Source organism: Mustela putorius, unplaced genomic scaffold, assembly GCF_011764305.1.
Source record: "Mustela putorius furo isolate JIRA1106 unplaced genomic scaffold, ASM1176430v1.1 tig00003859_pilon_pilon_pilon, whole genome shotgun sequence".
NCBI classification, from domain to species: Eukaryota; Metazoa; Chordata; class Mammalia; order Carnivora; family Mustelidae; genus Mustela; species Mustela putorius.
Genome location: NW_025422011.1, coordinates 685987 through 713051, shown reverse-complemented (window position 1 = coordinate 713051; position 27065 = coordinate 685987). Strand labels below are relative to the sequence as shown.

The following is a 27065-nucleotide window of genomic DNA, read 5'->3' as shown; positions in this document are numbered from 1 at the left end:
ACCCAGGCGCCCCGTGTTAAATGGGTTTTTAAATATGTACTCTTTAAAAAAGATTCCTCTAAAGAAGAGAAGCAGTTTGGAAGTGAGCTGGACGTCTGCTGACAGAACACTAAGGATACCAGGGGTAGGATTTATTAAGTTACCAGGATGAGTTGGAAGAAGCTACCAGCCAAGCAAACCTCTGATTGGATACAGAGTAGCACAAGGTCTAAACAGACCTTGAAAAAAAATTGTTTTTCTTCTCTCCATTCTTTCACAAGGGAATATGCAAGACATCCAGAGGGAGGGCTCAGAGAACCAACTTGAAATGCTAAGAAGGTAACTTCTTTGTGGCACATTATGAACAGGCAATTAAAGGCATCCCCTAAAAGGCTAGAGAAAAGCTATTTGCAAGAGCATTTGAAACCAAGATACACAGAGTCTTCAAACAGACTCTGATTGTTAGAAAATTATCTGAGTAGGGTTCGAAAGTTTTCTAAATTATCCTAAAGAAAATCAGATTAATCATGATTTCCAGTACTCAGAAGTTAGTGAAAAAGATACATGTTTATATCCTGATGTTTGGTTTTCTATATAAACTTCCAAAAGGAGAAAATGGGGCAAACAGAATGAGTGTGATCCTGTGTAAATTTTATGATTTTATTCCATTCATTTCTTAATACTTCCAATTCTAGTTTTTACACTATTGATTTTTAATTTTTTTAAAGATTTTATTGGAGAGAGTGAGTGGGCATGAGTGTGTGAGCAGGCCCAAGTTGGGGGGTGAAAGGGGGGCAGAGGGCGAGGGAGAAGCAGGCTCTCTGCTGAGCAGGGAGCCTGACCCCGGTCTCAATTCCAGGACCCCAGGTTCATGACCTGAGCCTAAAGCAGATGCTTAGCTGACCAAGCCACCCAGGCGCCCTTCTTTTTTATTTTTAAAGTAAACTCTACGCCATTGTGGCATTTGACCCTGAGCTCAAAAAGTCACATGCTCTGCTTACTGAGCCATCTAGGCACCATGCAAATTTTATAATTTTAAAGACATGAGTCTAGAGTTCTCATTTGGGATTATTATTATGTTTCTGCTTTTCAGAATTGAAGTCGCTAATTATCTTTTTAAGCTAAAGTTGATACTAAAGAGACAGTATATTACAATGGGAAAAAATGTCTCAAAAGAAAATGTCTGGCAAGATAGACATCAAAACAGTAACAATAGGAACTAAACCACTATCTCAGAAAGACACCTGCACCCCCACATTCACAACAGTGTTATTTACAATAGCCAAGACATGGAAACAACTTATGAATAAAGAAGATGTGGTGTATATATATGATGGAATCTTTCTTTCTTTCTTTCTTTTTAAAGATTTTATTTATTTATTTGACAGAGAGAAATCACAAGTAGACGGAGAGGCAGGCAGAGAGAGAGAGAGGGAAGCAGGCTCCCTGCTGAGCAGAGAGCCCGATGCGGGACTTGATCCCAGGACCCTGAGATCATGACCTGAGCCGAAGGCAGCAGCTTAACCCACTGAGACACCCAGGCGCCTCTCTGTCTTTCTTTTTTGTTTGAAGATTTTATTTGCTTATTTATTTGAGAGAAAGAGAAAGCGTGAGTGGGGGCATGGAGCAGAGAGAGAGAGACAAGCAGACTCTGAGCTGAGCACAGAGCTCAATGTGGGACTCAGTTTCACAACCCTGAGACTATGACTTGAGCCAAAATCAAGAGTTGGATGCTTGACCAACTGAGCCACCCAGGTGCCCTAATACATAATGCAATATTATTCAGCCATAAAAGTCAGTTTTAAGATGTGCATTGTTCTATAGTCTAACACCTCTGGAACAGGAATGTGTCTTAAAATCACTGGCATCTCACAATTGATGTTGGTCATTTTCTCAGTTGAAATTCTCAATCGGGATGCATCTTAAATTAATAGTACCATCAACTTAATTAAATACAATATTTTATACTTGATTTGAGAACTGTTCATGGTTATGCTTGCTTATTTAATAACAGGGTGTGTGTGTGTGTTTGAGGTCATTATAAGCCAACCGCAGTCCTGAGGATGTCCCAGGTCATAAAACCACAGCCCTGAGACCACTATGACTTTGTGGTTTCTTTTTTTTTTACTTTTTTTTGACTTTGTGGTTTCTAAGCAAACTGCAGGACAAGACAATATACTAATCAGGTTACCTGAGAGCAAACATCACAGAAAGGAAGAAGGAACACCATGTAGGAAACTCCTCCTGAATAATTTCCCTCTTCCTTAGAGATCTTCTTTTTTTTTTATTATTATTTATTCGCCAGAGAGAGAGAGAGAGTACACACAAGCAGGCAGAGAGGCAGGCAGAGGCAGCGAGAGAAGCAGGCTTCCTGCCGAGCAAGGAGCCTGATGCAGGACTCGATCCCAGGACCTTGGGATCATGACCTGAGCCGAAGGCAGCGGCTTAACCAACTGAGCCAATCAGGCGTCCCTTCCTTAGAGATCTTCTAAGCACTTAAAGCTTCTTGCCCTCAGAGCTAGAAAGACAATCGCTTGCAACAGTCTATAAGTCAAAATATCCTCTCCAGCGCCAAAAGCAGGGCCTGGTAGCTAACGATGTGCTCTACCGCCCATGTGCCAGAATGACTAAGCTAACACCATGGTCTTCTGCTGGAAAGGGGATGGTGATTTGGAAGAAAGAGCCCTGAATCCCATACCGAATACACTTACCTTCCTCCCACCTCCTCCAAAGATGTGCGGGTCCGAGTGGTGGAGGAACGCAAGGTGGTAGGGAGTGTGTTGGGTAGCACTGGGCTCCTTTCACTTAGGCTGGTAGCCCTGGGAGCTGGGGGCACCAGACCAGGTACTGGAGAGAAAAAGGATTGCATGAGCCCCTGGAGCCCCAGATCTCTACATGTGATCCAAGAGTAACACCTGGGACACTTGACAAAACAGTCTTCTAGCTGTCCTTATCCTAGGCACCCTCATTAAAGCCTCTTCATACTGTAAATAAAACGGATTTGGGCTCCAATGTTAGTAGCTCTGGATGGCTAGCTGGTCCACAAAGGTCAGGAAAGACAGTAATATACGGGCCACAGCAGGGGTCAGGGAACCAGGAGACCTGAATTCCATTTTAGTAAATGCCAGAAGCCAGGCAAACCCGGGTCTGTGCTATTCTAAAGCTCAAGCTCATTGCTCCCAGTCACTTTGCTATAAAACCCCTTGAGGGGGATCCCACCCAGAAGGACAGAGCTGACGCTGATGATCCCCTGCCCCTGCCCCCTGCTCTGCTGGTCCAGGGGCCCGTCCAGTGCAACTCACCAAGGGAGCAGGGCCGGCCATCTGGCTCATCAGGACAGGCACATACAAAGTCCGAGGCCCTGGCAAAGCACAGGTGGGTGCAGCCTCCATTGTTCACACCACAGGCATTCGTCCCTAGAGGCAGAGTGGGTGAGTGTCTGGTTTGGGATAGAATCAGGTCTCCCAGTTTGGCACTTCTCAGTAAGGAGGAACTCCGGGGCACCTCATTCCCAGGGGCAGTAGGGCAGAAGGGGTACAACCACACGGGGCTGAAAAAGGCCTACGGGATTGAAATGGGAGCCAAAAGGCTCTCCTGTGAGTCTAAATGTCTCGGTAATTAAGAGTCCTTGGGGAGACCCACCACCCCACTGATGGCAAGGAAGCAGGCTCAGGACCCAGAAAGCCCACCTGTCTGTCGCTGAGGAGAAACCACAATGATATCCATAAGCCCTTCCACATTCGCCAACACTGTCTCCTTGTTCCGGCCTGAGTACTTGTCCACACGCTGGATTGACTTGGTCTGCCAGTCTGTCCAATAGATCCATCTGTCCTGCTACTCAACAGGAAAACCCAATAAAGAGTAGATATTATTCAACAGTCTGTCCTCAGCAGAGTTGCATGCTTCAGCACGTGTACTCCCTCTGCTGAAATGCCCTCTTTGTCTCTTATCCAGCACACCAACTTCCGTGTGTCCCCCAATATGGCACTGTCCGGGACATCTCCCCCAGTCCATACAGAGTTCCCTCCTCCATGCTGCTCTGCGCCTTCTACAAGTAACACTTGTAGACACTTGACACTCTGTGGTCATCTGCTTACCTGCCCGTGATGTAAGACTAAGTCCTTCAAGGACAAAAATGCATTTCATTTATCTCTCAATTTCTAGCACTGACACATAATTCTCAGTCAGTTGACTACGTGGCTCAATGAATAAATGACTTCTCGTACCTAGTAAATAGGAGGAACTCGGGGGCAAGGGGTCCTTCTAAGATCCTGGCTCTTCTGGGCCCTTCACTTAGAGCCCTGGCCCAAATCTTCTGGTTACGTCTGGGGGAAGCTGCCTTCTAATGCAATGATCCTCAGATTCTTGGCCAGGGGTGGGGAATGCAGAGAAGATGGTTCCCCTCCTGCTTCCGGGTATGTATCAGAAATACCAGGGGACACTTGGAGATTGAAAAACCATATTCAATATCATCCTATAGTTTTACATTTGGAGTACGGGGTAGGGAGAGCCTATCAGTAGGCAGGGCCCAAATCTTATTGACTGGTAGGATACGATGCACAATACAGATAAGTGGACATTGGTCAAAAATGAACAAAGATTTTTAAATGACTGAGGATCCCTGTTTCGGCCCCAAGCTTGAGAGATCTCCTTTTCCCCTGAATTATCATACAGGGTTAGAACTCAAAAATGTCAGCCAGTGATAATTAAAATGATTAAAAACAACACGACTGAGTTCCAGATACGTGTGCTAATGCTTTGCACATATTTTGGGAGGACACCATTATTATTATTATTTTTTAGGATTTTATTTATTTATTTGACAGACAGAGGTCACAAGTAGGCAGAGAGGCAGGCAGAGAGAGAGAGGGAAGCAGGCTCCCTGCTGAGCAGAGAGCCCGATGTGGGGCTCGATCCCAGGACCCTGAGATCATGACTTGAGCCGAAGGCAGAGGCTTTAACACACTGAGCCACCCAGGCACCCCAGGAGGACACCATTATTAAACTTATTTATTTTTTAGGTAAGTGAAGCTTAGAGAAGTTCAGTATCTTGTCCAAAGTTGCACTTGTTCAATGAACAGGCAGCGCTTGAACCCACTGAGCTGGCAGATTAGAGGCTCAATAAACGTACCAACTGGCTGGCTGCCTCAATACTTGGGCTCATAGCCCCTCTACCCTACAGCCACTAAGCCAGCTGCCTGGACTCAGCTGATGGAAACATAGCATTAGAATCAACCAGGGAACCTGTTAGAATGTACCTCCCTAAGCCCAATGCTCATGAAGCAGAGTCTTTATCACCCAGGGCCCAGGAATCTGCATTTTCAAGTCCCTCCCTCAAATGTTAGAACATGGAGTAGTGGGATGGGACTAGGAGACACATGGCGCCAAGGCTTCAGTGTGCAGAAATGAGCTTCCATAGCCTGTCTGTCGTGTAGCAACTAGGGTTGAGGCCACTAACTTGGGATCCCAAAGGAATACCCACCCCCCCATCAAGGAGGTTTAGTTACCTCTCTCCTGAGCCAGTACCTGAGTGAGAGCAAAGGGGTGGGAGACATGGCTGACTAAGATTTGCCGTAGCTTCCCATTGAGGTCAGCACTCTCGATCCGGTCCAGATGTGCATCTACCCAATAGATCCTGTGAAGGACAAGAGAGAAGGTGGCTGCCCCAATTGCTTGCCAAGAAGCCCAGTCCTTCCCCACAAGGAGCTATCTGTCCCCCTCCTGAGCTGACCCAGCAGGGGCTGTGAGTCATCAAAAGGTGGCCTTGATCAGAGAGGTCACTGCGAGTCCCAAAGCTGAAGAAGGGAAGTTGGTAACTCAAGTAGGGGGCCGGAGCTGTCTAGGGTTGGGTAGAGAGCCTTGTGATCTTAGAGAAGTCAACCTCCAGGCTCATCTGATCCCAAGAATCAAAGTCCAAATTCTTAGGAGCACTCTTCAAGAAGAGATCTCACCAAAAAAAAAAAAAAAAGAAAAAAGAAAAAAAGAAGAGATCTTGCTGTACAAAGACTTCACTGAGGCTAAGGGGAGAAGGCATTCCTCTTCTCCAGCCCGACTCTCCAGGTGAGTTTGATTCCTTTCCCTTCTTCTGGGGGGTAGAAAGGGAAGCAGGCTGCCTCGAAGCACCTTTCACCCTCTTCTCCTCTAGCATTTTGATCTAGATGAGGAGTTGCAAATTCTAATGAGTGAAGGGATCAGAAGAGTAACAAACGCAAAAAAAATCAGCCTCCAATGAGTAGGGGGTCATGGGATCCGTGGTCCAACCAGAGGACAGGCTCTGCTTAAGACAGTCAAATCAAAAACTTGTAAACCACACAAACAAAATCCATCTGAGGACTGAGGGCCGGATTCAGCAACCCTTGCTCTAAGAATACATCCCCTCATCCTTCTCGCTTTTTTCCTCCCTACCTACCAAGGAGCTTTCTATCTTTTTGTTTTCACTGTCTGACTCTCCACCATCCTTTCCTCTACCCACTCAATTTCCAGGAAGCTCCTGGGACAGGGTTCCCACCTGCGGGTGTCATAGTCCAGGGTAAGGCCATTGGGCCAACCCAGGTCTGTGTTGATGAGGACCTTCCGCTCGGAGCCATCCAAGTTTGCCCGCTCAATCTTGGCAATGTGGCCCCAGTCGGTCCAGAAGAGATACCTGAGATACAATACCACCATCATCACCAAAGCAAGGGAAGATGGCACCCAGAAGCTCGGAGAATTAGGGGAGGACACACTGACATCATTAGTACATGGGCATTTTCCTAGGGACTCTTCATCAGGCCCTTCCTCCCTGGGGGTCTCTTTTGCCGGCCATGAACTTACCCCTTCCGGGGGAAAACGGCAATAGCCCGAGGCTCGTCCAGGCTGTTGTTGATCAGCACTTTGCGGCAGGAACCATCTAGCCTTGATGCTTCAATGGTATTTCGGCCCGTGTCCGTCCAGTACAGATTCCTGGCTACCCAGTCTACTGCCAGCCCGTCGGTGGTCTTCAGCCCACGCCCGATCACTGTTTCCATGTTGCTGCCATTCAGATCCGCTCTCCTGAGGGAATAGCCCAGGGCTGGCTGACTGACCCGACTGACCAGAGGTAGACTGGATACCCCCACAGACTTTTAAGCATATTTATTTAAGTAATTTCTACACCTGACATGGGGCTCAAACTTATGACCCCAAGATCAAGAGTCACATGCTCTTCCAACTAAGCCAGCCTCTCACCCCTAGACTGAAACCCCTTTAATCCATGTTCTGATAATTAGATCCCTATTATAAACTCCACAGGGACAGAGACTACCTATCTATCAGTACACTCCTCAGCATCTAGCCACAGGAGGTAGTCAAAATATTAGCAGAATTAATGGGCAAATCCTTGGGAGGACAGAATGTTTCCTGCTCTAAGTAGGAGGTGTTTGGGCCCATGTCTTGCAGAAGACAGGTCAGTAATTCCCCACATACCTTAGGAGAGAGATAAGGATTGATAGGTGGTAATTATAAGAAAGGCACAAATCTCCCTGTGTATTTTTACATTAGTCCTCTACCACGGAATTCAACCACAGGATGGGGTATGTCATAAACACTTCAGGAACTTCTCTAGACTACATATTCCCACCTGCTCCCAGCATGAGATTCCTTTTTTTTTTTTTTTAGATGTTATTTATTTGTGTAAGAGGGAGAAAGAGAGAGCACAAGCAGAGGGGAGCAGGAGAAGGAGAAATAAGCTCCCCGCTGAGCAGGAAGCCTGAAGTGGGGCTCAATCCCAGGACCCCGGGGATCATGACCTGTGCGGAAAGCTGATGCTTAATCAACTGAGCCACCCAGGCACCACCACCAACACCCCCCAACCATCCAGCTCCAGCTTGAGATTCTAATATGCCTCTCAGGGAGAACCAAGGGGGAACACCCTTATTCTTTTATAGGAGAATCTCTGCCGTAATAAACCCCTCAAAATAGTGGCAGGCCATCACATTCCTCAGCTATGATGGGACAAAAAACAAATGGAAAGAATAATAGAAAGTAAAATAAACAAAACAAAAATATTTTTAAAACAGCAAAATGCAAACTTGTGAACAACCCCAGGCCTTGGCATTTGGCCAGGGATCCTGTATTATAATACAGATATACTGCTTAGCTACTCATCAATGAGTCTTAGGGAATGCAAGGAGCTCCCACAGGGCCGGGCAGTGGGGCAGGTCCTCAGCCTGATTGTTTTATATACTGGGCTTCTATTAATCTAGAAATAAACAACAACAATAAAAAACCCCAAATCTGAACTCTATTCTTTTTTTTTTTTTTTTAAAGATTTTACTTATTTGACCGTAAGAGAGAGCACACAAGCAGGGGGAGCAGCAGGCAGAGGGAGAAGCAGACTCTCCACTGAGCAGGGAGCCTGATGTGGGACTCGATCCCAGGACCCTGGGATCATGACCTGAGACAAAGGCAGATGCTTAACCAACTGAGTAACCCAGTGCCCCTGAACTCTATTGTTAGTGACAAGTGAACAACAAGTCAGGATTAGAACCACTCAGTCTGCTTAGAGGTCAACATGGACATGACCTCATCCCACCAGGGATGGGACACAGGTCTGTGTCCTCTGGAGATTTCAGGGACATTCATACCTGATAACATCCAGGAACACGTCTGTGTAATAGACCTTCCCGTCCACGCTGTCATAGTCCAGGGAGATGACATTGTTCAGCTCGGGAACTGGGATGTGCACGTCCGTGTGGTCACTGGTATCCAGCGAGATACGCCGGATGGAGCCTCGGCTGGAGAAGAGCAGGTAGGTCTCGGGGGAGGGATCGCATGTCTTCCCATCTCGCTTCAACTGGATGCCAGTGGGGCAGGCGCAGGAGAAGCCTGAGGGTCGAGGCAAGCAGAGGTGGGAGCAGCCGCCATTTCTAGAGCCACACTTGTTAGAACCTGGGGAGGCGAGACGCATGAGCCATGACACCCAGCCTGGATTCCTGCAGAAAACTTACAAAGGCCCTGGTCTCTTATGCCTGGTTCTCTGCTATCCTAAGTGACAGAATCTGGGGCCTGGCAGGGATGAGGGAGGAGGAGCAGGTGTGTCTCCCTTCAGGTTTTCTGAAGGTGATAGCAGTCAGAGTCCCAGAGCCATACCCGGACGGAGCACAGCCTGATCGGGGAAGGGGCCTTAAGGAGGTCCTTGTCTCTGAGATCATAGAAGGATCTCTGTGCTCCTGACTTATCTCAGACACCGGGCTACCCTCAGAAAGCCAGCTCTGGCCCACTCTCACCCAGTGGTTGTGCCCGGTCCACAGCTTGAATGTCCATGAGGCCTGGCAGATTGGACCTCACCAGGATGACGTTGCTGCCGGTCCCCTTGTCGGCACGGTGGATGCTCCGGGTCTGCCAGTCAGTCCAGTAGATATAGGAGTCAAGCAGAGTGAGGCCATAGGGGTGCTGGACTGGGGACACCAGCGTGTGCCGGCTGCCACCGTTCAGGTCGGCAGCCTCAATTCGCTATGGAGGAAGGAGATGGTGTGGGGTGGCTATGTGTAGGCGAGGAGCCCTGAGTAGAGATCCTGAACAGCCCCCGTCCCATCTCCCCGGGCTCCCGGGAAAAGCAACAGGAGCAGGACTCCTACCTCAGTGTGGGCATCAGCCCAGAGCAGTTGGGAGCTGGCCTTGTCCACGGTCAGCCCGTTGGGCCATCCTAGGTTGTTGCTGATGAGCACGGTCCGGTCTGAGCCGTCCATTCCAGACCGCTCCAGCTTGGCGTTCTCCCCCCAGTCTGTCCAGTACATGAACCTGGGCCAGGAAAAATACTCGCTGCTATGTCCGTAGCTCCTATATGCTGGAAGTACTGACCACAGGCCAAACGCTGTGAAAAGTATTTCATGCAAAAAGTGGAGTTGTTGCTCTGGGGGTCTAGGGCTTCGGATGTGCAGGTCGAGAACATTCTGAAGATGTGTCACCATTGTGTGAATAGACTTTACTGAGCCGTACACTTAAAATACCATTGAGATGGTAAATTTTATTTTATTTTTTTTAGCCACAATTTTTTTTTTTTTTTTTTTTTAAAGATTTTATTTATTTATTTGACAGAGAGAGATCACAAGCAGGCAGAGAGGCAGGCAGAGAGAGAGAGAGGAGGAAGCAGGCTCCCTGCTGAGCAGAGAGCCCGATGCGGGGCTTGATCCCAGGACCCTGAGATCATGACCTGAGCCGAAGGCAGCGGCTTAACCCACTGAGCCACCCAGGCACCCAAGCCACAATTTTTTTAAGAAAGAATTTTCCATGGAGTCTCTCACTTTGTCCTCCCAAGAGCATGAGGTATACATTTTCACTCTCACCTCCACTTACTGGTGAGGAAACTGAGGATCAGAGGTTAAAAACAGGACCCGGAGTGACAGACGCAGCTAACACATGGTAAAGAATGTTGAATCCTGGATTTCTGACTTCAAGGCTGGTGCCCGTTACCTCTACATTACCCTACCCACCCCAAAAGAAGTCAGAAGGGGCGAGGTCCATCTCCACGTTCCTCTGAGGCACGCCTGCGTTCGATTCTTCTCCTGTACCCCTGTGGGAGCCCCAGCTGGCCCGGCCCAGCCCGCTGCCCAGATCCACAGAGCCGGCTCTCACCCCATCTCATGGTACAGCACAATGGCCCGTGGGCTGTCCAGGTTCTGCCACACCAGCACTTTCCTCATGGACCCGTCCAGGTTGCCCACTTCAATCCGGTTGGTTCCCGTGTCTGTCCAGTACACTTTCCGGCCAATGGCATCCACCGCAAGCCCATCTGTGGTCTGCAGCCCTGCAGGAAGTCAAGAGCGCACACTGGCTCCTGCCTTAAAACAGACGGGCTGTTTCCCCAGCTCTGGAGCCAGACAGGGGGTCCCTGGGCTGGAAGCAAGGCCCACCTGTGGTGATGATGTCCTCATGCTGCGAGCCATCCAGATTGGCACGGCTGATGCTGTGCAGGGTACTGTCTGACCAGTACACCTTTCCTGGAAAGGGAAGGCTTGGCTTAGCCTGGACCCTCGCCTCTCCCAAAGGGACACCCACAGGGATGCCAGGGCGTGTCAGAGAGAACCTCTACCCCTGAGCAGAGGCAATCCACGGAAATAAAGAATGACCATAAGAGGAAAGTAGTTGGCAGGGATGGAAGAAAGGCCCCAAAGCATGCCCTCGTTACCCAAGAGGAAGCTACAGAGATGGGGGCAGGGCTGTGCCAGAGGGAACAGGAAGCCCCAGGCTCTTGGCAGGAAACAACGGGAGAGGAAGAACAGCAGCTGCAGTAGCTTGGGGACAGAGGGCCACACGGACCTTCCTGGGGATCTACTCCAATGGCAATGGTATTCTTCATGGTAATGTTGATAGGTACCACCACGTCAGCAAAATAAGGGATGTCCAAGGAGACCATGCGTATGTCTATTCTCCTGGCGAAGATGAGGAAACTGTTCATGCCTGCCCAGGTAGGGACAAAAGGAAAGAGGACAGTCACCCTAGTGCAGCCAGTAAGAGGATCTGAAATCTCTTGTTAGTTTCTAGTGGATCCTGGGTAAGTTCTTTAAATTGCTCAAGCCTCAGCTTTAGCATCTGTAGAATGGGAATAAGGGCAGGGTATCCTGTAAGGACTAGGAGAGATCTGTACACAGAAAAGCACTTAGCACTGGGCCTGACATATAGTTGTAAACGAGAGCTCTTTGTTAATATTCTAGAAGTGACACACTTTTCAAGAACTTTTACCATTTGGTTTAAAAAACTTTATGTTACGTGAAAAAGGGCTTTCCCTACAGATCATGGAGGGCCTATTCACAGATCCTTTCTCATTCAAACTCCCAAGGATGTTAGGGTTCAAATGCAGCCAGTCATGTAGCATCCCCTAGGGAGAAACATCAACTTCTAACTGCTGGGCAGCCAGGCCCTGCTCCCGGGACCTTCCAGCTGAGGCTGTCATCTATGTTGTAACACTCACAAAGTGGTACTTCCAAGGCATGACATTGGAGAGATCATAAGTTTTAATATTCATTATATAAAATCTGGGCAGATAAAACTGAAGTGACTTGTTTTAACCTGATCAGTGTATTATGACAATTTTCCAACAATGAAAGCCGGGCATCTGGGAAAAGAGCATCTTTTTCTAGTATGCATAGAGACCCCATAAGAACAAGTTAGACTCTGCCTATGATCCTGTCTACCTGGTCCCTTGGGCCTCCTTCTGGACTTTTCCTTCTCTCTAGAACTTTTTGGTCTCCTCTATGCCTCTCAGAGTACCAGGACCTATGGTTTCTCAACCCACCCTGGAGTCCACCCACAGGGAAGGAAGACAGCCACTGCCCCACTTGGAGAGGCTCTATCCTGATTTGTGACGCTCCAACTTACCTGGTGAGCAGGTCTTGCCATCAGGCATCAGGTTGATGCCCGTGGGGCAGGTACAGCTGAAGCCACTCGGATTTGGGGACCGAAGACACAGATGGCTGCAGCCTCCATTCTCCCTAGCGCATGGCGTGGACACTGCAGGGGGAGGTGGAGGGGGGTCAAAGGGGAGGTCTACGGCAAAGGAAGGCCAAGGAGAAGCCTCGGCGGGCCGAAGGCTGCTCACCTGGGGGCCGCCGGCGGTGGAAGACATGGATGTCCATAAGGTTCTCCAAATTCTCCTGCAGGGTCTCTCGGTCTAGCCCCGTCAGTCGGTCTGCGCTCTGTATACTCTTGGTCTGCCAGTCAGTCCAATAGATGCGCTCTCCGTACAGGGTCAGCCCAAAGGGGTGGGGGAGCTGGCTTCCAATCAGCACCTGCCAGGCGGGGCAGGCAGCATGAGGTCATCCCCCAGCAAGGTGCGAAAGCACAGAGCTGTGGTCAAGATGGATCCACCCACACACGTGCAGACAGGATACAGTTCCTCCACTGCCACCTGCTGGGCAACCTTGAGCAACAGCTGGTTATCAAATCTCTGAGAGGTGTCTGAGTGGCTCAGCCAATTAAGTGGCTGCCTTCAGATCAGGTTATGATGCTAAGGTCCTGGGATAGAGTCCCGCATCGAGCTCCTCCCTCAGTGGGGAGAGCCTGCTTCTCCCTCTGCCTGCTGCTCCCCCTCCTGGTGCTCGCCTGCATGTGCGTGCTCTCTCTCTCTGATTAAAACAAAAAACTCTCTGAGCTTTGGTTTGCCAATCTGTGATATGACCATGACAGCGCCTGGCTCCAAGGGTTGTGTGATGATTGTAAAAGATCTCGTATGATTTAGGTAACCTCAGAGTCTCTCTGCACAAATTATTTATTCATTACAAAAGGAGTAACAGTAGACACCCTCTTAACCAACCACCTTGACCGTGCCAAGTTAGTATCACTGCAAAGGGACAAGCCGACATCTGTGCCTGCTGGTGAGACACACTGGACACAGCTTGATTTAATGTAGGACTCCTGCCCCAAACATAATCTGAGTCTAAGGGAACAGCAGACAGACTGAGAGACATTCTACAAAATAACTAGCATTTGATTTAAAAAAAAAAAAAAGATTATTTATTTATTTATTTATTTATTTGATAGACAGAGGTCACAAGTAGGCAGAGAGGCAGGCAGAGAGAGAGGGGAGGAAGCAGGCTCCCTGCGGAGCAGAGAGCCCGACACGGGGCTTTATCCCAGCACCCCGGGACCATGACCCGAGCCGAAGGCAGAGGCTTTAACCCACTGAGCCACCCAGGCACCCCTGACATTTGATATTTAAAAATACAAAGGTCATGAAAGACACAGAAGGGACTCATTTCCTTGACTGGATGGGTTAGATAAGGATGAGGAAGTAGAGGTTAAAGAGACCTGATTACTAACCACAGTTGTGATCTGGGATTGGATCCTGGTCTAAGAAAGAAAAAAGAAAAAAAAAAAGCTACAAAGGACATTATTGGGGCAATTGGTGGTGAGACTGAACATGGACTGTTAATTAGACAGTAATGCTGTATCAGTGCTAAATTTCCTGGTTTTGATCATCACACTGTGGTTACTTGAGACAATGTCCTTGTTCTTAGGAAACTGAAGAATTTTCGGGTCATGAAATGGATGTTTCCAATTTATTCTCAGACGGTTCAGAAAAATAATAATGCATGTGTATGTGTGTGTGTGTATAGAGAATGGTATACCAATGTGACAAATCTCACAACTTTTTTGTTTGAAATTATACCAATGAACAACAGCAAAAACAAAGAGAGCAATCATCCAGCAGGCATTTGGCGATTAAATAGTGTCCGTTGTGATGGTTAATAGGAAGGTCTGTGCACCACAATCTGACACAAATCCCCTAATTTCCCTTCATCATCAGGCAACAATCCCCCACCCACCCTCCTTGGCTCCGGAGGGCAGCCACAGCCTCAAAGGAATAGCACACAGCTCATTCTGGGTCCTCCAAGCTGCCCCAGAGGCTTTCAGGGTCGTGGGATGATGTCTTAACACCACACGTACCTTCCTCTTGCTGCCATCCAGTCCAGCAAATTCAATCGTCTTCATGCCAGCATCTGCCCAGTAAAGCCGCTGGGACCCGTAGTCAATGGCTAATCCATTAGGCCAAGTCAGATTGGAAGAGATGATGACTTGGCGACCGGAGGCATCCATGCCAGCTCGTTCAATCTTGGGGCTTGCACCCCAGTCAGTCCAATACATGTACCTGGGCACAGGCAAGGAAGGTCTTACAGCATTCTAGTTAACCCCCAGGGGGACTCGGGGTGCCTAGGGTGCCAACTGCCTGCACTAGCTGCCCCAGCCTCCTGTCTCAGCTCACAGCCCTGTCCTGGCTCAAAGCTGTCTCTGAAGGTCTCGTACATTCTATCACTATCCAGAGGTTCCCCAGTGTTTTAATAAAGGCAGAGCTCAATGGCTCAAGGAGTGCTTGGCAGATGAGGCCTGTTCAGGGATAAAGAAAGAGGGGAAGTAAGAATGGGGTGCAAGAAATGTTTCCATGGGGCACCTGGGTGGCTCAGTGGGTTAAGCCTCTGCCTTCGGCTCAGGTCATGATCTCAGGGTCCTGGGATCGAGCCCCACATCGGGCTCTTTGCTCAGCAGGGAGCCTGCTTCCCCCTCTTTCTCTCTGCCTGCCTCTCTGCCTACTTGTGATTTCTCTCGGTGTGTCAAATAAATAAATAAAATCTTAAAAAAAAAAAGTTTCCTTGACAAGATGGGTTCAATAATTATGGTACACAAATTTAAAAGAATTCTATGTAAGCATGAACAAGAGCAAGAGAGCTCTGTATTATTAAGTGGAAAGATATCCAGGATGTATAGGTAAGGGGGAAAAAAAACCAAGTTACAAAACAGTATACCATTGCAGTAAAACCAAAACCACCACCAACAGTACCAAACAGATATATATGTGTAAAAGAAAATCTAAAAAAATACCCTAAACCGTTAACCGTTAGCAATGGTCATTGCCGTAGAGTGAGACTATAGGGAATCTGCACTTATTACAGATTTATTTACTTATTTGTTTGTTTGTTGGTTGGTTGGTTGGTTGATTTACAATGAGTTCCTTTTGTTAGTAGACCAAAAAAAAAGAAAAAAATTCAAAAGGTTTCCTTGTCCACTGTGGAGACAGAGCTGTCACTGTACTGTACCTCTGTGGTGTCTGTTAACTGCCCTGGCTGCCTAGGTGTGCCCATAAGATCTGGCCCCTCTTATTAACTTCCAGGCTCCCCTCTAGTGCTCAGAGCTGTGGGATGGGTGGAGCTTGTCCCAAAGGAACAGGTGCTCACCCGCCCATGGGTTCCACCACGATGTCCCGGGGACGATCAAGATTCTCCCAGATGAGAACTGTCCTCATGCTACCATCTGTGTTGGCCACTTCAATCCGGTCTGTACCTAATGACGAAGTTAAGGGGCAAAGGTATGAACTCGATCCTTGGTCCTTCACCCTACTACCTTCTGCTCCCAGCACAGAGCCTGGCCTGCAGGAGATGATCAAGAAATATTTTGCGACAGATGCACAACAGATACGGAGGGAAATGAATTTGGAGATGATGATGCTGCAGGTCCAAGGACCACACTTTGAGAAGCTCTGCTGTAAGGCATTCCTCTTGCCTCCCAGACTCACCTGGTACATAGAAAATGCCCATTGTATTAAGACAGTGACGGAAGGAAAACCACAGAGCATTGTTTCCTTCTCTGAAATGCCTCAAAACATTTTTGAGCACCAGCTACACAGCAGCAGAAGCTGACATTTGATTGGCAAATGTCAAATCCTCAGATATGAGCGTCTAGCTTCAGTTCTTCTGACCCACCAAGAGCTAAGGCCAAGACAAGTGGTCTGGGAGGGATACTGGGTCCCTTCTCCTTGACATTAGGATTTTAATAAGAAGAATCCCACAGATGGGCGCCTGGGTGGCTCAGTGGATTGAGCTGCTGCCTTCGGCTCGGATCATGATCTCAGGGTCCTGGGATGGAGTCCCGCATTGGGCTCTCTGCTCGGCAGGGAGCCTGCTTCCCCCTCTCTCTCTCTGCCTGTCTCCTGTCTACTTGTGATCTCTGTCTGTCAAATAAACAAATAAAATCTTAAAAAAAAAAAAAAAAAAGAAGAAGAAGAATCCCACAGAGCCAGGCCATGGCTGTCCTGTACATACCCGCATCTGTCCAGTAGAGCTTGTTGGTGACCCAATCAATGGCCAAGCCTGCTGGACTCTCCAAACTGGTATCCACTACCACCTAGACAGAGAGCAAAGCTGTGATCACCAATTGGACTTGTACCTCATCTCTGGGGCCCAACTGTCCCAACTCTCCAGGTTGGCAAAGGTATGGGAAGCCTGGTCCCGGGACAGGGTGGATTCCATCCCCTCCGTCCCTGCCCTCCCCGAGGGCTTGGGCCCTCGATGGGCCCTACCTCCTGTCCTGTTCCATCCCACTTGGCCCTGCTGATGGTGTCAGTGCTGACATCTGTCCAGTACACGTGGTCATCCCGGGAGTCCCAGTCAAGGGCCACAGCACTGCGCACGTCAGCCAGTGGGATGACATCGTCGGACAGGTCCTCGGTGTCAAAGCTGATCCGACGGATGTCCATCCTTCGGGCAAAAAGCAGGAACTTGTCAAGACCTGATCAAAGGCCGAAAGGGGTCTCCTTTTAATGCTCTAAATCCAATCACAGTGACAGACACAGACGCTCACCTTTGTGACATCTGGTTCAATCACACTTCCTGGGAGCTGGTGCCCTTTGTCCCCTACTCTTCACACCTCAGGCCCCCTGTGAGCACTGGGCTGACAGACTCAGGCTTTAGGATTAATGGATGAGGAAACAGACTCTCTCCAGGGCACAGAGGCGTATCCTGTTTAAGCGTCCATTAGCTTCCTCTCCTTTCCTCTCCTCTTTCCTCAGCCTCTTCAGCCATACTGGCTGGCCGGCCATCCACTCCCACCAGACCTCACTTCCTTCCTTCCCTGCCTGCCTCAGGGCTGCCGCTCCACGCCCGCCATCACCTACGTCCCCTTCTCTTCACAAGTTAGCCAACAACGTCTACTGAGCTTACTCCTTGCCTCGCCTGCCTTGTCTCCTTCACTCTCCTGGCAACTCTGTGATTCACATCATTCTTATTCTCATTTCCTGGATTAGCAACCCTGAGGCCAACAGCAGGTCAAGGAGCTCATCTACCTTCCCTCAGCCACAAAGCACCAGAGCTGGGACTTGAACTCAGGTCTGGCTCCGGAGAAGGCGCTCTGGCCAACGCCCTATACACAGCTTCTTCCCCGCTGGCTCTTCTTCATCCCTTACCCCATTCTGGCCTATCTGAATATTTCCCAGGGTACATATATCTGCCTGGAAAGCTCTCCTTGCCTCACTTCACTGTGTGTCTCCCTTTAACCTCTGAGAAACGCTTACGGGGGAGCTCCTGGGGAGTCCCGTTGTACCTCGCTGAGACAAGAGGGACAAACCGGGGCACGTACAAGAATCAAGGAAGGTAGGTTTTCAATCAACGTGTGCTGAACGAATAGCCCCCGTTCCTCTGGATAGTTTCCCTCATATCAATCTCTGGGAAGGACCCAGATCCCAAGAGAAGTTTGGTTTTAACAAAGGACAAGAGGGTCAGTGGGAACACAGCAGAAAGTAAGAGCAGCTGCTGATGTGTGAGGAATGACTCCTGGCCCCTCGCTGGTCACGCCATACTCCTGCATCACCCCTCTCTCTGGACTCGTCTTAAGAAACGTCACCTGTCACTCTGAGCTAGATAGGGTGGCCCTCTGAAGGCAATGACCCTGCAGGAGCTCAAAGGAAGCCAAAATAGCAGATCCGGGAGCAAGCAGGGCACCCTATTTTCTCCCAGTCATCAGACACGTATTTATCCAAGGTCTCCATGTACAGAACATCATCGGAGGTCCTCATCTTGGCTCTTTGGTTTAGGGCCTGAAAGGACATCTTTAACAGGGGGAGGCTAAAGGTAAAGAGACAGAAACCCCTTCTTGCTAGAAGGGCCTGGAACTGTCTCACTGCCTATGGATAAAGCATTTGACCTGGTGAAATGGTCCACCAGCCTGGCTGTGGGGACCCATACTTAGCTGGGTGCTGTCACTGAGCCCTTGGGCTTCAGCTTTGGTGTAGGAGCCACCGGCCTCATAAGTCCTTCCTCTCCCATGACACGCAAGCCCTTGGATTTCTATCTCCCGTTCCTTCCACACCCCCTCCACAAGGCATGTCCACTGAGGCAGGAGCCCCAAACCCACTTACTCTGGGCACAGGCGTGGCCGCTGATCTTGCGGAAGCCTGTGGGGCAGGCGCAGGTGTAGTTCTGGCCACTGGGCAGACACAGGTGGGTGCAGCCGCCATTGTTGTCCCCACAGCGGTTCTTCCCTGTTCAAAGAGCCCAGAGCAACAGGGTCAGGAAATACCAAAAGGCTGGCGGAGTCCACCCCAAGGCAGTTCAGTCATTTAACCAGGGTGTGAGCTCCCTGGAAGGAGGAACCACAGCTCATTATTTTTTCCACCTGCCCCAGGTGTGAACACAGTGAATCCCGGACAGAAGAGATAGCCTATGAAGGTTTGCACGAATCCAATCAGGACAGTGAAGCCCATTTTCTAGGGTCTCGATGTTGTACCCTGAATGTCCAGCAGAGGGAGAAATTGGCCCCTATCCGTGCCAACCACAGACTTCCTGGCCAGAAACCATGGCAGCTGTGACAGGTGCAGGGAAGGTTTCCAGAGGCACAGGAGGTTTACCAGGTGGGTCGGTTCTTACCTGCGGGCTGGCGCTGGGGGTGCAGGGTGTGGATGTCCATGGGGAAATGGAGCTTGTTGCGAATGATCTCCTGGTTCTTGCCAGTGAATTTGTTAGCACTGTTGATGCTCTTGGTGTGCCAATCTGTCCAGTACAGGCTGTCTTCAAACACGGTGATGGCGAAGGGATGGGGGAGGCCTGGGGAAAGTCCAGAAGGACCTCAGTCCAGACAGAGCCTGCCATGGGCTCTGGGCCCAGGCCTGGCAACTGCGCAAATCTCACCCCCTGCCAAGGCTCCTGGGGGCTGGGACTGGGGCAGAAGGATGAGAGATGAAGAAGAGTGAAGAAAGGACCTCACCCTGGCTAATGACAGCCTTGCGGTGACTCCCGTCCAGATTGGCCCTCTCGATGACGTGGTGCTTAGCATCCACCCAGTACATACGATGGCCCGCATAGTCAATGGTGAGGCCATTGGGCCAGAAGAGATGAGTATCGGCGATGATGCGGCGTCCAGAGCCATCCATGCTGGAGGCCTCAATGCGGGGGGTGTTGCCCCAGTCTGTCCAGTAAATGGTACTAGGAAGAGACAAAAGGAAATTGAGAGACAGGCAGCGGACAGCAGGTCGTACCAGGAATAATAGCGAGCCTGGGGCCTTTTATCTGTTTAACCCAAGGGATTCCAGCTAGTAGGAGACACATTCTGTGTGTAGTCCACAGAGTGTCTTCTAAATGTCTGAGCTTAAATGTCTCTAGCAGGGTATTCATTCATTTAACAAATCTCTCTCTCTCTCTCTCTCTTTTTTAATAATACCTTCAGGGCTGTCTCTTAGGGATTAGGATTATAGCAGTGAACAGAACAGACAAAAATCCCAACCCTTGTGGGAGATTTTTTTTTCTAATAACAAAAATTACTACTTTTTATTAATTAGATCAACCCTATGAGCTAATAATAAAAATATTAAGTACCTGCAATGATCTAATGTGTACTGTGGCATTTAAAATGCATTTCATGGGTCACCTGGGTGGCTCACTGAGTTAAAACTCGGCCTTCAGCTAAGGTCATGATCCCAGGGTCCTGGGATCAAGCCCCACATCGGGCTCTCTGCTCAGTGGGGAGCCTACTTGCTGCTCTCTCTCTGCCTGCCCCTCTGCCTACTTGTGATCTCTGTCTGTCAAATAAATAAAATCTTGGGGTACCTGGGTGGCTCAGTGGGTTAAAGCCTCTGTCTTCGGCTCAGGTCATGATCTCAGGGTCTTGGGATCGAGCCCCACATAGGGCTCAATGGGGAGCCTGCTTCCCCCTCTCTCTCTGCCTGCCTCTCTGCCTACTTGTGATCTCTGTCTGTCAAATAAATAAATAAAATCTTTAAAAAAATAAAATAAAATGCATCTCATTTTGGGTAGGTGAAATGGGTGAAGGGGATCAGAAGGTACAAACTTCTAGTTATAGAATAAGTCAGTCACGGGGATGTAACCTACGGCATGGTGACTATAGATCGTCACACTGTACTGTATTATTTCAAAGTTGCTAAGAGAGCAGAACTTCAAAGTTCTCATCACGAGAAAAAGTTGTAACTGTCATACGTGACGGATATTAAAGAGACTTACTGCAGTGATCATTTTGCAATATACACAAATATTGAACCATTATGCTGTACATCTGAAACTAATATATGGTTATATGTCAATTATATCTCCAGTTTAAAAAAGGAGTCTCTTTTAATCTTCACACAGCTGGGAGGTAGGTGTGCTTTTTTAAAAAATCACAAATTGTAAGTGAGGGAGCAAGTGAGGGAGCGGAGGCAGAAACAGCCTGACCCAAGGGCACACAGCCATTTAGCGCAGAGCCAGGACTCAAATCCAGGCGTGTCTGGGTGCACAGCCCATGGTGTTAATGCCACATTGTGAAGAGGCCCCCCCAGCAAGGTCTGGCCCAGGCGGCCTAGAAACTGTTGCTAGATATTGCAGGAGGGATTGGAAGCTTGAGGTTCAACTCACTCACCCCTCCATGGGGTGCAAGGCAATAGCCCGGGGCTTCTCAAGGTTTTGCCACAGCAGCACCTTCCGATGGGCACCATCCAGGTTGGCCACCTCAATCCTTGATGTCCCTGAGTCGGTCCAATAGAGCTTGTCATGGACCCAATCCACAGCCAGGCCCCCTGATGGAAAGAGACAGCAGGAATGGGTCAGGGATTCAGCCAACGCTCCTCTGGGCTGAAGTGACAGAGCAAAATCTTACATGAAGGTTTTGGGTCAGACACTGTTCTGACCATATTCTGACCACGTTCTGACCATAGTTATGTATACTAACTCACTTGATCGTCATAACAGCTCTGGGAACTAGATACTAGAACTCCTGTGAAGATGAAGGAGTTGAGGCACAGAAGAGTCAAGGAACTGTCCAAGGCCAAGCACTTCTTCCTCACAGCAAACCACATTCTGCTTCCTGAATCCCGGCTCCCTGACCCACGCCCAGAGTCTCCTGCCGCTCTGGCTCATGCGTTTGCAAACTGTGGCTCAGAGTTTTGTAGAGGTGTTTCAGAAGTTCCATAGGCTTATGAGTCAGATGTGCGTGATGCCAGATTCTAATCCATTTCACTGGGTTGTAGAATGGGCTGAGATTATAGAGTGAGCTCTTGTTTTTTTGTTTTTGTTTTTTTTTTTTTAATCTGTAAACATTTGGATGTATCTCTCTGGATCAAGGAGACTATCCTTAATACAAAGCAACCAAGACAAAATTCTGAGCTGAACCAAATGCTAAAACTTAGAGCACATTATAGGGGCGCCTGGGTGGCTCAGTCGTTAAGCATCTGCCGTCGGCTCAGGTCATGATCCCAGGGTCCTGGGATCGAGCCCCTCATCAGGCTCTCTGCTCGGTGGGAAGCCTGCTTCTCCCTCCCTCTCTGCTTGTGTTCCCTCTCTTGCTGTGTCTCTGTCAAATAAATAAATAAAATCTTAAAAAAAAAAGGCTTAGAACGAATCGTAGCTGCTGCCCATAAATCTCTGATTCCAAATGATTATATTCATCAAAACATCTCATTACTATTGAGCCCAATAATGAGCAAATATCATAAACCTGAACCGTTAAAATTCACGTTTTTCGCTACTAGAATTCCATCCAAGATTTCGCCGGAAGAAAAAGATGTTCTGCTGCCCAAGGTTTGCGAGCCACTATCCTGTTCCTTCCACGATTGCTTTGTACATGCTGTGGCCCTGCCCTTCCCCTCGGGCCTCATTCCCTACCTGGACTCTCGAGCCCTGTAGACACAACCTCCTCCACGTTGCTGCCATTGAGGTTGGCACGGAGGATCCGGTCCAGGGTGACGTCCGACCAGAAGACGAGCTCACGCCGGTGGTGGAAGTCAAGGGCAATGGCGTTCTCCAGGTTGTTGAGCAGCAACGTGTACTCGGAGCGGTGCGGTAGCACCTGCCGGATGTCGATGCGATTGGCGAACAGTAGCACAGGCTCCGGCCCTGGGACGTGGCATAGAAATGGGGCCCCCACTGGGCTCCAGAGCTGTCCCTGACACGTGTCAGCATGCACCCCCAAATCCTCAGCAGACAAATGTGGCCTCCTGCCGCTGAGGGCATGGCCACAGCTGCTGATGACTGGACTAGAAGAGTGGGAGCCTCCGAAGCATACTCTCTCACCCATCCCACCCCAGCAGAGTTTTTCTTGGGGCTCAGAATGCAACTCACAGCTCCACTGTCCTGAGAGGAAAACTCTCTCTACCTGTCAGCAAATCCCCAGGGACTGGAGCCCCTGGATGTCTCCAGGCTCAGCCCTCTTCCCAACAAGCCGAATGTCAACAGCCCTTACCCAGAGCCTTGCAGCTGCGCCGGTCAGGTCGGAGCTCGTAGCCTGCTTCACACCAGCACTGGAAGGCCCCTTCGCTGTTGGTGCAGCCCTGGCTGCAGTACCCCTCCTCAGCACATTCATTCACATCTGGGAGGACGGGGCGGGGTCAGATCTCCATTCTGCCACCCTCTCCCCCCAAATCTCAGGCTGACTAGTCGCTTTCCTGCCCACATACCCATCTACTCTCCAGGCCCAGTGGGAAGGGTATACAACAAGCGGTTAAGGGCGTCAAGGTCATGGAGACCTGGGCTGGAATCCCAACTCTGCTCTCACCGGCTCTGTGGCCGTCAGTAAGTTACTTAACCTCTCTGGGCCTCAGTTTCCCCATCTGTGAGACAGACAGGACCATCGTCACCTGCTAAGGGGATGATGAAAGGAGGTCGCGTCTGTCAAATGTCTGACCCATGGGAAACACAGCTGTCTGTCCGCTGCCCCTGCCCAGCTCCAAAGCAGGCCCCAGCTCACCCTGGCACATGTGCCCATCCTCGGTGAGCCGGAAGCCCGTGTGGCAGGTACACTGCACCACCCCCCGCACCATCTGGCACTTCTGGGCGCAGCCACCGTTGTTAACATTGCAGTTCTCCTCACCCGTCCGGGGCCCTGTGCCAGCCAAGCCAGAGATGGGAGTTGAGCCCAGAATCCTCCCCCAGACAGCCAACTTGGCATTCCACCTGGACCACGAAGAACAGCTCCCGAGGCCGCACGAATCCCCGGGGAGGATTCTCTTTGAACCACATGGGTGGGGTTCAGCCACAGACCAGGGGCCAGGCCCGCCCACTGGGGACACTCACGGCAGTTCTGCTGTGGGCTTTCGTCACTGTTGTCCCCACAGTCATTGACCCCATTGCACAGTTTCCTCTGCCCGATGCAGCGCCCGTTCCAGCACAGGAACTGGTCCGAGGCACACTGGGGGCTTCCTAGAGAGGGAGGCAGCAGAGCAGGGCGGTAGAGAGAGGCAGGTCACAGCAGGGCAGGGCTTACGTCAACAAAAGGACGGGAGCCTGTCATTTTCTAGGGCGAACTGGAGACAGATGAGACTCAAGGTGGGAGGGTTGGGGTCCAGGGCAGGAAGCAGCTCAGACAGGGCTGGCTGGATGTCTGCATTCGTTTGCTCCCCAGGAACACCACAGTGGGACGGTGAGGGATGTGGGACAGAGGGAGAGAGTGCATCCGTGTGTCCCGCACCCGGCAGCATGGCCAGGCCAGTGGGGGCCGTCAGCCACAGAGAACAGTGCCTGCTCACAAGGCCAGAGCAACAGGCGGGCTGACTGTGTATGAGTCGGAACGTGAGAGGTGGCTGATGTGTCCCAGGCCACACGGCTGGGCAGGCAACAGAGGCACCTGGCTTTGATACTGGTAACTGAGAAGGGCAAGAAAAATCCAGGCCATGGGCAAGATGTGCTGTAAGCATCCCTGTAGCCCACCGGAATGGCAGTGGTGACAGCCTCAGTCCACCCCTGTCTGCCAACTCAACCATGGGCCAAGGGGCCTGAGCGAACCCCGGGAGACTCCACCTGTGTTCTCACAGTTCTCTTCATCACTGTTGTCTGCACAATCGTCCTCCCCATCACAGCGCCAGGACAGGCGGACGCAGCGGCCTGAGCGGCAGCGGAACTGTTCAGCCGTACACATGGAGGTGGCTGGACGAAGGAAAGGCCTCATGAGAGGCTGGCCCCGCTGTGGCCTGAGGCTCTGCCCCTCTGTGGTCCAAGGCCCCACCCTGCCTCCCCAACTGCAGCCCATGTCAGCATCCACGCCACTGTCCCCCTTCACCGTTGTTCCCAATGGCGTCTTTGCGCAAATTAGACAAAAGGTAACCTTTCATCAAGATGCCTTCCTGCCTCTCGTGAGAAAACTGCAGGGACAAATATACAAATCTATATAGTTACAGAATGTGTACATCCACAGTGTGACTAGCATCCCTTCAAACTGAGCACCTCTGTGCTGTGCCCAACCTACACCACCGTCCACGACAGTCCTGCTTGCCCCATCTGTCTTCATCGATGGTGGCCTTTTTGGCTCCAAGAGCCCTTTCCCTACTTTCAGCCCTGCCCTTTGGCACTGCCCCCACTCACTGCAGTTGCGCTCATCTGATTGGTCATCACAGTCCGCATCGCCATCACAGCGCCAGCCCGCGTTGATGCACAGGCCACTGTCACACATGAACTCTCCCGAGCGGCAGGGCTGGTGGGAGGCTGGGGAAATAGGACAGACTCTTGTCTCTAGCCAGTCCCGGACACAGTGTCCAGGGCAGACCAGAAAGCCCGGCCCCAGCACCCACCTCCTCCATCTCTGCCCAACAGGGAGCCAAGAATCTGGAAACTCCTCCCCGGAGCTCGTGCCCCAGCTGGCACCTGTGCCTTACCACCCCAGGAGTTCCTCTGGGCCTGGCCTCCCTCCCTCCTCCTCCGCACTGCTGGCCAGACCACTCACAGCAGTCGGACTCGTCTGACCAGTCTCCGCAGTCATCATCCCCGTCACAGTGGTAGATGTCGAGGATGCAGCGGCCGTAGGCACACTGGAACTCCTCCAGGTTGCAGGGCGGCGCTGGCACTGCTGAGGCTGGAAGGCAGGCAGGGGTAGGAAGGGGCGTACACTCAGGCCTGGACACAGGAGAGAGGCCCTGACTCCTCCAGGGGGTAATTCGTTCAGGCAAGGAAAGTGAGTTTCATCTGGGATGGCCCTGATGGACTTCCATGTGCTTGGACCTAAGCGGGCCCTCCCCTCGGCACCCAGGGAACATGCTCCCAGCCTTGCTCAGCGTCTGAGGTGCTGTTCCTGAAGAGCCCGCCCTCCAGGGCCATGGCCATGCACCCTGCTGCCCCGGCCTTCGGCCCCTGGGATGCCACCCTCTGCCCGGCCCAGCCCACCAGCCTGGGTTCTGGGGCCACTCACGACAGCTCTCCTCGTCAGAGCCGTCTTTGCAGTCAGTGTCACCGTCGCAATACCAGTGCTCGGCGATGCAGCTTCCGTCACTGCAGCGGAATTCCTTGTCAGAGCACTTGCGCATGTCTGGGGGACGCAAGGGGACAGCGATCCTGCAGGAGCCCTATAGGCCGCCCTCCTTTGATCGTCCCCAATGCCCACCCTATTGCCCCTGCGGATCTGACCCAGTCCCTGCCAGACATCACAGACTTGGTGCAGACTGTGGTGGGGGAAGCGGTGGCCCTGGCGAGACTGGGCCATGAGCTCCTATGCCGGGGTTCTCAGGGGGTCCCCACGGCTCTGTCCCTGGCCTGGAGACACTGGGCCTTGGGCTCCAGTCCTGTGGTTCCTGGGGTCTGCATGGTTCTACCCCTCAGCCTTCCTCCAGGTGCTCCAGATACCCCAGGCAGTTCACCGTGCAGCCGGGCTAGAGCCGCTGCTGCTTGTTCTCCCCCAGGCCAGACCACCGCAGCCATCCTCCTCACCCCCACCCCCAGAGCTCCACTCACCACACTGTTCATCACTGTTGTCACCACAGTCATTGTCCCCGTCGCAGTGCCACAGGCTCCGGATGCAATAGCCGTTCTGGCAGGGGAACTCATCTTCCTCACACTCCCGGGGGGCTGTGGGCACAGAGCTGTCAGGCTGCTGCAAGCCCAACAGGAAGCCCCAAGAACAGGACCGGCGGGCTACTCCAACACTGCCATAAGGGATCTAAAGCAGGGGGCCCTCTCTTGGGCTCATCTAACCAAGAGGGAAAGTGAAAGGAGGGACAAAGAGCTGAAGACCCTAGAGCAGATGTGGACCTGGGGCATCATTTTCCGATTGAGAATCCCTTCCCAGCAGAGCCTGATGGAGCCCGCCTGGCGCCACCGGCACTCACGACAGTCCTGCTCGTCCGAGTCGTCCTCGCAGTCGTTGTCCCCATCACACACCCAGGAGCGGCGGATGCACTTGCCATTGTCACAGTGAAAGTCGAGAGGAGAGCAGGTGGGCAGCACTGAGTCCCGGGAAAAGAGGGCAACAGAGAATCAGTCTGGGATATTTACCGAGACAGCCTCACCTGGCTGGAGACCCTGTGCCAACACTCCTTCCCCTGTGTCTCCCGACGTGACCTACAGTCCTTCCTCACAGACTCCCATGCCTGCCCCCAGCTGATGGAGAAGCTAAGAAAAAAC

The 27065-nt window shown here is 50.9% G+C and overlaps 1 protein-coding gene across 1 annotated transcript in view; it reads right to left on the bottom strand.

Moving 5' to 3' along the window:
• The window catches only part of LRP4 (LDL receptor related protein 4), a 50464-nt gene that overhangs the window by 8430 nt on the left and 14969 nt on the right, over positions 1-27065 (bottom strand). Inside the window, exons 3-34 of the mRNA XM_045065943.1 lie at positions 26771-26887; positions 26397-26510; positions 25858-25974; positions 25396-25524; positions 25038-25157; positions 24477-24602; positions 23754-23879; positions 23428-23562; positions 22924-23049; positions 22347-22577; positions 21106-21262; positions 19462-19679; positions 19125-19301; positions 18617-18739; positions 16784-16992; positions 16527-16608; positions 15663-15768; positions 14380-14581; positions 12533-12722; positions 12313-12444; positions 11254-11394; positions 10848-10934; positions 10570-10741; positions 9573-9735; positions 9222-9447; positions 8580-8883; positions 6790-7008; positions 6488-6622; positions 5506-5614; positions 3669-3813; positions 3282-3395; positions 2691-2826 (exon numbers count right to left, since the gene is read on the bottom strand). Of these exons, the coding sequence (XP_044921878.1) occupies positions 2691-2826; positions 3282-3395; positions 3669-3813; positions 5506-5614; positions 6488-6622; positions 6790-7008; positions 8580-8883; positions 9222-9447; positions 9573-9735; positions 10570-10741; positions 10848-10934; positions 11254-11394; positions 12313-12444; positions 12533-12722; positions 14380-14581; positions 15663-15768; positions 16527-16608; positions 16784-16992; positions 18617-18739; positions 19125-19301; positions 19462-19679; positions 21106-21262; positions 22347-22577; positions 22924-23049; positions 23428-23562; positions 23754-23879; positions 24477-24602; positions 25038-25157; positions 25396-25524; positions 25858-25974; positions 26397-26510; positions 26771-26887 (4888 nt within the window). The remainder of the gene's footprint in view (positions 1-2690; positions 2827-3281; positions 3396-3668; positions 3814-5505; positions 5615-6487; positions 6623-6789; positions 7009-8579; positions 8884-9221; positions 9448-9572; positions 9736-10569; positions 10742-10847; positions 10935-11253; positions 11395-12312; positions 12445-12532; positions 12723-14379; positions 14582-15662; positions 15769-16526; positions 16609-16783; positions 16993-18616; positions 18740-19124; positions 19302-19461; positions 19680-21105; positions 21263-22346; positions 22578-22923; positions 23050-23427; positions 23563-23753; positions 23880-24476; positions 24603-25037; positions 25158-25395; positions 25525-25857; positions 25975-26396; positions 26511-26770; positions 26888-27065) is intronic.